The following is a 13,053-nucleotide window of genomic DNA, read 5'->3' on the forward strand; positions in this document are numbered from 1 at the left end:
ATTTAATGTAATAAAAAATAATAACACATTAATTACAAAATTAAAGTACATAGGGATAGAGAAATTGACACAAGTAATTTTATAGTGGTTCGGCACAATCAGCCTATATCTACTTCCCCAGCTCCTTTTGGGTATGTCACTACGAATGTATCTATTTCTACGGCTTAGAGTCGAATCGCTACAACATTTTTTTGCAGGAGTCAGAATAAACCTGATCCTTCCCACGGTTGAGAATCAAACGTTATCAATGACTCTTTTTCTAAGATCAAGAGCAACCTTTACAATAGTTTGGAAAAGTAAAGAGCATACTTGATAAACTCTCTACAAGAATGGATTTACAAATTTTAGCTCACAACTAACAATCACATAAAATAACTCTTTCAAGAAGAAGATGAAAAAGAAGAAAATTGAAGTTTAGAGAGAGAATAACAATGGTGACTTTGAGTTATGAAGGATTGAAAAAATGGCGTAAAATTGTTCTTGGAATTTAGGGAAGAATATGGATTTAAATGAAGAGGAAAAATTACTGGAATCCACATTCAATTTGGACCATTGGATCTTGAAAAAGAAAAATCAATGGTGGAAATTTTAAATTAAACTAGTCATTAGACACAAATATAATATATATATCTTAAGTCATTTTCTTTTAAAACCAACAAAAAGTAAAAGTTCATCCTGTGTTTAACTAGCCATTAGACACAAACATAAAATAATAATAAATTGATTTTTATTTTTTTTAAAATTCAACAAAAAGCAAAAACTCACTATGTGTCCAAAATTAGGTTAGATACAAATATAAAATAATATTAAATCAATTTTCCTTTTAAATTTATTTTCTTTTTAAAACCAATCAAAGAGTCAAAAGATCACCATGTGTCACTCCTCCTCCTCCAGTACTCCAAGTGACACATTTTAATTGGTCCACTTTTATGACAAAAATTATACCATGTCATCCGTTCGAGTTTTTTATTTAAGATTGTTTCGGATCGGTCATATCTTTTTCGTTTGAGGTCCAATTTAGGCAATTTAAATAGCATTAGAATCGTTGTTCCGAACTCTGTACAATGAACACTTTAAAACACTCAAATTGTTAATAAATAAAAACACATTTGTTATCATCAAAATATTAATTAATTAATTTATTAAAATTAATTAATTTGAAGTTAAAGGCAAAAAGCCAACACCATGCCTACTACCCAATTTGTTGTATTAAAAAATAGTAAAGTTGTCAGAAATAAAACATTTTAAGTTTTCACATCACGAAACTAGCACCTTTTTGAAAACTTGTTCAAATAACTTTTATTGGATCATCTCGGGCGAGATTGACCACTAAGATTTAGTTAAAAAAGTTAGTTTTTTTTTTCCTAATTTATTGATTGTTCTGGCCTTTTGGGGCTTTCTCAATACATCTTCGAGAGATTACATTGAGATTCTAGTAATTTTTTCAAAATATCATGTGATCTTTCTAAATCTTATACCAAATCTTATATATTTACAAATTTTCTTCAAATTCAATTATGTTTACCAAATATTATATCAAAATCTTACGTATTTTAATCTTTAGCCAAATTTCTAATTTCCAAATCAATATATACCAATTATCTAAATGAATTTTTTTAAATGGGTCTCAGATGATTGAGTTTGAATTTTAAATGTTTGGAAAGATTTTTTTTAAAAAATAAAAAATGGAAAATATATAAAATATCGGCATGAATCTTGGTTAGATTAACTCCGACAATAAATTATTGGGTAGATTAATATTGAGATTTTATATATTTTTATATCTTACCTTTTTTATTTTGTAAAATTTAACATTTTCGAAAATTTAAAAATCAAAATGCAATCATCTATTTGAAAATTTTAATTAGTAAATTCATTTGGAAATTTATATAATAATGTAAACAGAAATTGGCCTAAAATTATATAAGAATTGAATATAATATTAGACAAAGATAACCGAATTTAGAGTAAATTTGAAAATGTATAAGATTTGGTATAAAATTTGAATAGATTATCTACTATTTGGAAAAAAAAAAAACTAAAATCTTACCGTTTAATCTCTTCTAGATGTTCCAAGCCAAAACAATTTATAAGTTAGAAAAAGTTAATTTTTCAATTAAATTTCGATAGTCTCCGATATCCACCGATAAAAACTAGTTTAACCACTCATAAAAAAAAAGAGTAGGGTAGTTGTGAAAGATAGAAAGTTGGGATGATATTATATTAACGAAAATATAAGCTGAAATTGTGATACAATCAATAAGGGAGAAGAATTTACTTAGGAAATGAAACGAAAACAGAGAAAAAGGGAAATTTGATGATGACCTCCAGGAAGATCCGAAAGGCTCCATTATTGGTTCCATAAAATCTTAAATGAAGATCGTACGATCTGTACCAGTCCCCGGCATTACCAAACTTCATAAATTTGGATTCATAATTGAATGGCGATGGGGTAACATTTTGAACGGTCTACAGAAAGATGATAATCCGTATCCCCAAGAAAAATACAAAAGTGAAATGCCATTAAAGCAAGAGACCCAAAATGTAGGATTCCCAAATCCACCGCACCCCAGACTCTGTTCTTTCTTCTTCATTTGTTGGGACCCCAGATGGGGTTTCGACAGTAACCTTCAACCACACATCGCTAGTCACTTGGCAGCATTTCAGCCGTTGGATCAAAGGAAACTGTCAGTATTCTTCGCCGTTTAGTGCAGAAGAATCCACTTTCTTTCCCCCTTTTCTGTAGTGAATGCTGAAAAGGGGGGGCTGTTTCTTCTCTTCTTCGGTAATTTTCCTAAGGATCAACCCCAATCTCAACGCTTCACTACAGGAGGATTCACTGTTTACTCCTTTTTTCAGGGTCAAAAGGTACTGAGACTGACTACCCTCTGCCCTACTTGTTCTAATTCTTGTGCCATTTCTGTTTATGTGAAGGTTTCTGGGACCTTTTTGCGTTTCACTTTCGAAAATGGATGTGGGTTTTCTGTAATGAGCTGATCTGAATCATAGTTTCTTTTCTTATGGTGATTGTTTCTCTGATGATTTGTAGTTCTGAAATGCGGTAAGCCATGGATTTGTGAGTTTATTGACAAACGTGAATAGTTGATTCTAATTCTGAGAATTGAGCATGATATTTCATTGATGAATCTTTAATTTATATGTCTTAAATGTGGATTTCTTCATATGGTTAGGTGTTATTTTGTGTAATGAAGAGAGTGGATATTAAGCTAGAGCAGTAGAGAGTGCACTATTTTCAGTGGGATGGAGTGGAATATCCTTAGGGACAAGGTTCACTTCCTTGACATTTTGAACTTTCTAGGATTAGTTCGAAGAGTGAGTGATTCGCTTTCAGTTTTGAACTAGGTTCGGCTAGATTAGGGATTTCGAGTAGTCTGAGGGGGGAACCCTGTGGCGGTGTTGGAGGAACAAACTTGATGTGACTAAGGAGTTGGCCGGATGAGCTCAGCAAGAAAAAACTCTTTTATGTTTCAGTAATTACCATATTTCTCCGGAATAAGTAGAGTTGTATGTCATGCAGGAAACTAGAGAACAAAATAAAAAATCTATTTTCTTTTCTGCTGGCTTTAAAGTCTAAAAGACGATGACTGCACACAAGTAAGAGGGTCAAAATTGTTTTGGAGAAGTTAATGAAATATCATAACTTTATTGGCTGAAGTTCCCAACTAGGCAAATCGGAAGGTCGAAGCACAGGTCTCGCACTTTGGTTCATGTTGAGCAAGGCAATGCCGCTGAAATATGTTCCCTTTCTGCTTTGATGTAATTTGTGTTGGCATAGACTTTCAATATTTTCATACTTCTTTTAACTAATAAAACACTTTCTGAATTCTTCCATGACATCTAGCTAGATACACATCAAAATGTGTTGTAAGAAGCACTGAAGTGTTTATGGAGTAAACATTTGATTAGTGTCTGATGTCTACTAGAACACTACTTTACCTAGTTATTTATTTATTTTTATGAGAAACATGAACCTTTATTTCATTGATGCTTCGAATTACCAAAAAGAAAAAAAGGGCAAAAGGAGGCCTTATGTATTACAGAAGACATTCCCAATGCATAACGAGGGATGTAAGACTACAATCACATAAGCATGTAGAGAATTTACAACAAGAGATAGCGAGAAAAATCAGATGTTAAAAAAAGGAGTCAAAATCCACAGCCTTATGTTAAAAACTACTTTACTTGTAAACTAACTCCAAAAGTTATGTGGAACACAATCTTAGTTGCTCATTGTATCTAGACACTTGAGTGCCTTTTCTTTTCATTTTCTTACCCACATCACCAAACGTTGGTGGTTGTTTCTTGTTATAAGTTAATGCAACAAAAAGACCAGAAAATAAATAATAATGAAACTATGCTTGGCTTCTTAGCTCTTTCTTCTTTTTGAGCATATATCCCTTATTTTTTTCAGCAGTGAGAATATATTTGCTATTATAGAATCTTTGCAACTAACAACCTTCATGGTTTTAAAATAGACAAAGTGTTATATTATAACAGTGTCTTCCCAAAGTATATTGTTAAAAAATTTATGCATTCATACAATTTTGTTGCAAGGGTTTTAAAACACGTCTTCTTATTAGAATTCAAGCTCAGTTATGCATATGTAATATTTGATTGGTAATTATAGAAACAGCAAAATAGTTGATTGGAATTAGTGAGCACGAGATAAAGGTTTGTGTGATCTTGTATAGTATGAGATGGGCAAGGTGTTAAAATCAACAATATTTCTCTTCAATAGGGTGGATATTTATAATTATACATTACGTTATATGGTCAAGTATTATAAAATTATCTACGTTTTGCTCTTTATTAGATTATTAATGCGGATATTGTAAAAGGTGAATGTGTATTGTATATAAAATATCGACAATTCATAAGGATTACATCAAATGATCTCAAACTTCAATCCAAAACCATACTCTTGTCTCAATTTTTTTTTCTCTATCCCCCATAAATTCTCTTAAAGGGACTGTTTATGTTTATCTCATGTGTACAGGTCACAGTTTTTCAAGGCAATGGTTGTTCATTATGGAGAAAATGGAAATCAATGGTAGAAATCCTAATTTGAATGGAGATGGGAACCATTCTTCAGGTGATTCAAAGGTTGCCTTAAATGGCAAGTCTAACGAGACGCCTATGTTCATCAACCACGGTAAGTCTCCTTTGCTCAAACCATCGATTGTCAAGATATAATGTTCAATATCAACACACCATAGTCTTTGGTGACATCTCCATTGGATTTACGAGCAAAGTATCCTCGTAAATATCGTGTTGGTGCATCCTTTTCTATACAGCGGAGATAGCTTGGCATGAAAGAAGAAGGGAATGGGTAGGTGACCATTCTGAAAATGTGCAACGAGCACCTATGGAACCAATCTTGAGGTATTCATTTAGCTTCAGGCATTCCCTGTACTTGGTTATTGAAGAAGGCTTTGTCCACAAGATGGTTATTTTCAAATTTCAATTGATGTATCGATTTGTTTAGTCCTTGACGACGTGTTTCATGTTGTAGTTGGACAACAACTTATGAAGATCTTCTTTTAACTGCAGAGCCTTTTCAGCAGCCTATTCCTTTAGCTGTAAGGTTTCTTTGTTCATCCTCACCTTTTCCTTTTGTTTATTTTTACTTTATAAAGCTTCTCTATATTGGATTCTGCAGGAAATGGTGGACTTCTTGGTTGATATCTGGCATGAAGACGGCCTCTATGATTAGGCATTCTCATATAATCTATCAGAATTGCTTTTTTCTTCTTTCTTTGCCCCTTTTTTCCAAGGCTTCTATTCATTTTTGCTATTATCATTGAACAGATTTGATGATCAGAATAGATGGTTCTCTTTTACTCTATACTGATTTGTAACTAACAAAGTGGAGATTTCATTCACGAGTCTTAAATGCTATTTGTCATTGATTTAACTTGTTAATATAAAATTTATCTATGGCTATAAAATAATACCTCTCTTTACGTTTTCACTCATAAATTTTTGAGTTCGAACATTGAATTGAATAATAATAATAATAATAATAATAATAATAATAATAATAAAAATAAAAATAAAAGCATGGAGTACTGCATTTTTAATTACTAGTAAATAAAAGCACACACTTAGTTATAATAATAAAACAAGAAAGTGGAAAAATTCGTGCATGTATTTTTGTTATTTCTATTGCATCTAATTAATAAGTATTTTCACACAATTTTTTTTGAGCTCTATAGCAAGGATAAAAATATCCGTAGATATGTTGATATATCTGCTGACATATCTGCAAATAAAGGGTTAAATATTGATATTAAGTATCTACAGATATTTTCAACATATTTTATATCTTAAAACATAAAAAATATCATCTATTTAGTCTGACATGAATATGATTACTGATAACAATATCCACAACTTAGTTTTGGAGTAAAAATAACTTAATTATTGATTCAAATAAATTTTTAAAAATTTCACGACTTACATAAATATCCGTTAATGATATTTTATCGATATATCTGTTGATATATCGGTAACGATATCAAAATCGATATTTACCATAGTTTCACATCTTCATTTCTTTTTTCTAGCAATCCTTGCCATAGATTCAAACCTACATCTACAAATTTAAAATAATGTTGTAAAAGTTCATTTTACAATATGGAAGATTTTTAAATTGATTTAATTGTGATGTTCTACTTAACTTTTGGGCTTTCTGGTGGGCCGAACCAAATCAAATCCGAAATTGAGCCCACATAAAATGGGCCGTGGACGACATCTAGAAGAACACAAAAAGGGAAGGGGATTAATAAAAATAGAAAAAAGGCATTTTGTGTGTAAACTGTAAGGTGCGAGGAAGGAGAGGGCAGAGGGGATATTACCAGAGAGAGTATCCATTTTCATTACCATTACACGACGAATTGAATCAAATTTCAGTTTTCACTTTCAACTTTCAACGGCATGAGCCGTGCCCACTTCCCCTTCTTTCCATTTTCCCTTCCACGATTAGAGTAAGACCAAGACCCTCAACAAAACTTCCAATCAATTTCCACAGATAAACAATCTGTGGCATTCAAACGACCCGTCTTTGAGATCCTTTACCTCAATAAAGGGGGGTCCTTTTTCTCTTTTCTCCCCCTTCTCTTTGTTTTCCACTTTCCCCTCTCAATTGGCGCATCTTCTGTGTTGATTAAGGTGAGTTACTTCACTTTTACTTACGTATCTTAGCTGAATATAGCTTCTATACTTCAATTCATGAATACCCATTTTGCTTACTTGGTTTAAGAGAGGTTTCATATTCTTGGAAATGAGCGAATGCCCCATCTCCCCATCTTCTGGGTCGCAAAAAGTGTTTCAGACTTTGTTTGTATTTAGTTTTATTCAATTGAAAAAGTAATGTAAATTGAGTTTAATGTACCAGAGGGCATGGAAATCGATAAAGCAATCAGAGATTGTGACGATCGAAGACTCAAGACCAAGTACAATAACGCCATCTATGTTGTTAAGAGAGCTCTGGCTTTATATTCGTAAGTACTTCTTTGTCGATTTCTGGTGATTGTTTGGCGGGTTGTCCTTCTTGAGTTATTGTTGATTGGTTTTTTGCTCGTTGCCTCGAAACTTGTGGTTATAGAAAGGGAAAATTTTAAATCTTATGTTGACTTTAATTCGTAATGTACGAAGAACCTTTTTAATTGTTTGAATTTTTCCACTTTCACCGATGTAATTGTTGGTAGTTCTTGTATGGAAGTTATTAGTTGAACTTGGGAAAATGATTTGTTTGAAGGGATTCATTTAGTACATGTTGAATGCTAGTAAAGGAAAATGACAGATGGAACCCATTCAACTTATTTAGAATTTGCATCACTGGTAACTCTGGTTTCCCATGCATCTGCATCTTGTAAGTTCTTTTAACTTCAAAAAATTCCATACGTTAATGAAGTTAGTGAATTGGCATTGTGATTGCAAGTGTTCAGCATTTTACTGGTGACTAGATGTTGAATGGGATAGGTTAAAAAATCTCAATAATAAGCTAAGGAAATGAAAGATTGACATCTATGGTACCATTTCCTGAAACATAGAATTGCTATTTGCCTCAGTTTTTCCCATGTTATAACATATTGTAACTTGCATCATCAACAGCACTGAAGAGGTCGCATTCAGCTTCAATGGCGGAAAAGATTCAACTGTAAGTTTTGATGTTAGACCTTCTGTTCATTACGAGCCTCTTTTTTCTTCATTGATTCTCATGGCAAATTGATTGTGCAGGTTTTACTGCACATACTTCGAGCAGCATTTTTCCTGCATAAAGAGGAAGAAGGCTGTTCTGTTGATGGACTCAAGGAATTTCCTATTCGAACAATATATTTTGAGAGCCCATCTGCTTTTCCTGAAATTAACTCATTTACTTATGATATGGCAACTAAGTAAGAGAAACACCTTTGATTTCACTTCAGGGATTTAAATCTATAGCCTCACTTTTAGCTAACTGTTAATAAACTCATTCTTACATAACAGCTATGGCTTGCTAATGGATATCATCCGGACAGATTTCAAATCTGGCTTGGAGTCTTTATTGAAGAATAGACCTGTTAGAGCTATTTTCCTTGGTGTTCGCATTGGGGATCCAACTGCGGTATTGTTTGTGCTTTATCTCCATGAACTTCAACTTTTGTAGTAGGTTATTAATTTTGATCCATTTCTTTTCAAGTTCTTATAAAGTCAGTTGAAATGAAGATGCCTTGATTTGTCTACTCCCCTCCCCCTCAAAACAAACAGGTTGGCCAGGAACAATTTTCCCCCAGTTCACCTGGATGGCCACCATTTATGAGAGTGAACCCCATTTTGGATTGGTCGTACAGGTGTGGTCTGGTTCCACATGCTCCTCTATTTCTATTTTACCAGCTTAATTTTTCTTTAGTTAACTCCTCAATTTGAGATGAAAAATCAATGAGTACAATGGCCGTGACAGAATGTCCACTTTTTTACTTAATGTGACTTGGTTAATTTTCTCCTCATTCTCTTCTTCTTCTTCTTCTTCTTCTTCTTCCCAGAGATGTGTGGGCATTCATATTAACTTGCAAGGTCCAGTACTGCAGTCTTTATGATCAAGGGTAATGATACCAAGCAAACACAGAATGCTAGTTATTTATCTTGCTCTTGTAGCTGCAGGGTTGTGTTTGTTTGTGATGCCCTACTTCACTCGTTTCAAAGCTTTTCCTTGATACTTCAAGTTACTTATTTAGTTTTCTTTTGTAGATATACTTCAATTGGGAGTATACATGATACTCTTCCAAATGCGTTGTTATGCATTAGTAATTCCTCTGGAAGCAAGGAGAAATTTAGGCCCGCATACCTGCTTTCAGATGGAAGGTCAGAAAGAGCAGGGAGAGCAAAAAGGTTTTCACCTTCCGTACTAAATTCTATGAGTAATGGGACGAGCAATGTGGATTTGCAGAAACAGAGTATGCTCACTGCGTCAGTCATAGCTGTTGGAGATGAGATCCTGTAAGTTTCTCGTTTGCACCATGATTAGTTACTAAATGTCTCCATTCTTCCGAGTAAACTGTTTATTTTATTTTTAATACTAAAGGAAGTAAACCTTTGTTATAATGAATCTCAACCAATCTTCTAACCTTTCGCTCTTGCTTTTTGTTCCCACAATTTTGAACATCTTGTCCTCGTCGAACTGATCGCTTTTTGTGATATTCTGCCTTGTGATATCTATAAATATAAATTGCTCTGGATTGAATGAATGAAAACTTTACAATTCCATTTCCTCTAAAACTTCTTACTTCGTGTGATTTATGTGATCACCCTTGTGCTTGTATGATCATAAGTTTTATTCTCTGTCTTAAATTTGCATGCGCATGCTGCCATGTTGCAGTTGCAACAGTTGTATGGAATGTCATTGTTACTGCAAAAAAGAGTGAAGAAATAGAAAACAAAGTGCTGTTTGGTTTTGAATTTTATGGACTGTTATTGCTGAAGTCCTTCATTATCCTTTATCTGCCCCATAGCTCAGCTTCGGCACTGTTGAGGATCAATTGGGACTCTCACTGCGAAGAAAGGTGCACTCTATTGGTTGGTCTATATCACATACTTCCATGGTTCGGAATGATGTAAGTTAACTACGACAACAGACTTCTAGATCTTGGTTGAATCAGCTTACCTGTTTGAATTGTGTATAGTAACTTATTGTATGTAATAATTATATTGAAGACATCAGAAAATTAGTACCGGCTGTATTTCTTTAATGACGTTTAATGTAAATTTCGTGTATGTGTTAGACTTACACAAACTTTCTTTTTTAAGAAAGAGATGGACCTTTGTTAATCTTTCATCTTCTGTTCTTTCACCTTGTATCAGATAGATTCTGTTGCTGAAGAAGTAGAGTTAAGAAGGTCTGCCAATGAGATGGTAAACTACTCAACCTGCAAACAACTTTTCTTTTGGTTTTTGTTGTCATAAAATTATAAGAATCTAGACTCCTTTTACTTGCTGGCTATTGCAGGTGTTTATATATGGAGGAGTTGGCCCATTGTTTTCTGATGCAACTTTAGGGGGTATTGCAAAGGCATTTGGGGTTCGACTGGTGCGTTGTTTTATTTATTTGGCAATTTTGAATTGAGATAATTGAAAGAAATTCACAATATCATACTCTGAATGGAAGGAGAACTTTTTTCCTTTGTGTTTATCAACTGGCGTAAAAAAATTAAATCAGATTATTGGTCTTCATCACATGCTTGTATTTAAACTTCAATAGGCTCCTGATGAAGAATTTGAAGAATACCTGAGGCATCTTATAGGAGAGCATTGCACTGGTGACCGAAATGAGGTAATTCCGAACCAAACATAGATGTTTGGGTTTGGTTCTGTTGTGATAAACTTGTGTTTTCTTTTCAGATGGCTCAGCTGCCTGAAGGGATCACTGAATTATTGCATCACGAAAAGTTGCCCGTCCCATTGGTACGGTTAGGATGTGTGTGTGTGTGTGTGTGTTTTCCATTCCCCATGAATTGTAGAAGGGACGGTTTGCCTTTAATATGTTGAATGTCCTTGAATTTAAATCTATCTGACATAATTTCTGCAGTGATGTTTCTTCAAATCAGTAGCTAAAGATTTCTCTCTTGTAGATCAAGTGTCACAATGTGATAGTTTTTACTGCAACAAACATAGTGGAACTGGACTTGCAGTGGGATTGTTTGATTGAGTTAACAAGAACTGGTGACCTTTTCCCATTGTTGGAACCATATAAGTCGAAGCACTTAACCACAAAACTGTCAGATGTATGTGTGAGATTTTCCTTTCCTTTCCACGCAGCTGAATTTTTGGCATATTTGCGGATGAATTATTTCATTAAATCTTTCTATAACATCGATGTTCTGTGCCAAGTTGGCTACATAGCCACACTTTTAAGGGTTTGGACATGCTAGTAAACACTTAGGACACCTCTGGTAGACTGATGTGGGAAATGATCAAATGATTATGTACTTGAACTTGCAAATAATTAAATTTAAGGTACTAAAGATATATAAATGTTCTTCAGCTTGACTTTTAATATGCTGCTTGCATTCAGTTTATTCAACCAAAACACAGAGTTGGTATATTTGCCTTTCTCTCCAATCTGTTTACTGGTTCCATTAGTCTCCAACTCTCCATTTGTGTTTTTTTTTTTTTTTTTTTTTTTTTTTTGTATTAAATGCAGGTAGAAATTGCTCCATCTCTGGCCAAACTCTGTCTTGAATTCCCAGACATACAAATTGGTGAGTCTTTAAACTGGTTTAGTTTTCACAGTCTGACTATATATATTCTGCAATCTCTTCCCAACTATTTCATTTGCCTCGTTAAGGATGTTATCGAGAATCCAGATCTGGGCCGATTATTATAAGTTTCAAAGGCAAGGTACAAGTAGTCTCCCCCTTCCCATTAAACAATATCAAACCTATGAATGGAACCAAACGAGAAGGTTGTAACGTTTTGCTTGTTTGATCTCAGAATGAAGAAAGAAACCAGTTAGCTGCAGAAGCCTTGAGCAAGAAGTTCCAAACTGGGGCGTTCTCCGACATCAACTTGAATTTTCAAGAAACCTGAAGGCTAAAATTTAGAAAGTTGCAAGCAAACAGCAGGCATTACCAATATCACACAGGAAACCCGAAGCTTTGATAAAGATGTAAAGATGTAGGTGGAATGAGGGTGCAACTAGGATTTGTTAAACTGAGAAGGAAGGAGAGAAGATTAACAAATAGCTCTTGTTCATAACCGTGCTAAGCCATGGAAGACGAGGAAGGAAACTATCAAATTTACTGCTATTGACATACATTATATAATAAAAATGGTCGGTCATTGTTGTTTTCTGGGTAGGAAGGAATGTATAACAGCCCAATGTTGGAGTATCAAAAACCTTATAATTTTGGATTTTTTCTGTAGTTGTGCACCAGATCATTCTCAAACTTACAAAATAATGAAACCAAGAAGCTCAAGATGGGTTAGATAAAAGGTTTGGAATTTCAATGACTGATCATCATTAAACAAAAAAATTTACTCAGAAAACTTCCCTACTGACCTCTTCCTTACTTTCATTTATTATTATTTTTTCTTTCAAAAGTGTGTTCAAATGCAAGTCAGGGCTGGAGGTTTTTGCAGCATCCTTTTGGAATGTTCCAAAAAATCTATGTTGCAACTTTTTCTGTTTAATTAGAACTCATCTGTTTGCTGTGTTTTGTTTTTGTTATTGGTTTTCTTACAACATTTAATTTTCTTTTATAACTATAATTTTCTTTATTCTGCTAAAAGGAAGTTATTTAACTGTGACAACTTTTAGGTGGCCCAACCTGCCTAAAGCTCTGACACTTTTAGCCAAATACAAACTCTGAGTCATTGGGAGAAGAGAAGTTAATGTGGGAAAGAACCAACTTTTGATGGTTGAGAATGGATGATCAATATTTTTTGTTTGGGGGAGATCTTAACTAGGGATCTATATATAACTTTTGTCAACTTGATAAACTATTAGATTTATTAATAATTTAAAATTGAATTAGGCGGTTTGAAATGACACAT

At 33.7% G+C, this 13,053-nt stretch overlaps 2 protein-coding genes across 3 annotated transcripts; both read left to right on the top strand.

Annotated features, from left to right (window-relative positions):
- The first annotated feature begins 2,427 nt into the window (after positions 1-2,427).
- LOC120089909 (zinc finger protein) lies at positions 2,428-5,935 on the top strand. Of its 2 annotated transcripts, none has more exons than XM_039047349.2 (5): positions 2,428-2,868; positions 5,018-5,173; positions 5,316-5,403; positions 5,534-5,600; positions 5,681-5,935. In XM_039047349.2, exons 2-5 carry the CDS (start codon positions 5,050-5,052, stop codon positions 5,732-5,734), a joined length of 333 nt encoding a protein of 110 aa, XP_038903277.2. In that variant the 5' UTR covers positions 2,428-2,868; positions 5,018-5,049; the 3' UTR covers positions 5,735-5,935. The 2 variants fall into 2 exon arrangements, with proteins under 2 accessions (XP_038903277.2, XP_038903278.2); XM_039047350.2 differs by having other exon boundaries at positions 2,858-3,061.
- Positions 5,936-6,814: 879 nt separating this feature from the next.
- Positions 6,815-12,546, top strand: LOC120091721 (phosphoadenosine phosphosulfate (PAPS) reductase family protein). Its single transcript, XM_039049834.2, has 17 exons — positions 6,815-7,191; positions 7,418-7,523; positions 8,137-8,182; positions 8,263-8,420; positions 8,512-8,629; positions 8,773-8,855; positions 9,048-9,107; positions 9,253-9,501; positions 10,019-10,115; positions 10,363-10,413; positions 10,508-10,588; positions 10,760-10,831; positions 10,900-10,962; positions 11,130-11,282; positions 11,702-11,759; positions 11,846-11,898; positions 11,992-12,546. The coding sequence occupies exons 2-17, from the start codon at positions 7,423-7,425 to the stop codon at positions 12,085-12,087; spliced, it is 1,539 nt and encodes a 512-aa protein (XP_038905762.1). The 5' UTR covers positions 6,815-7,191; positions 7,418-7,422; the 3' UTR covers positions 12,088-12,546.
- The last annotated feature ends 507 nt before the right edge of the window (positions 12,547-13,053 follow it).

Source organism: Benincasa hispida, chromosome 11, assembly GCF_027475165.1.
Source record: "Benincasa hispida cultivar pf3 chromosome 11, pf3_genome.v1.1, whole genome shotgun sequence".
Lineage (NCBI taxonomy): Eukaryota > Viridiplantae > Streptophyta > Magnoliopsida > Cucurbitales > Cucurbitaceae > Benincasa > Benincasa hispida.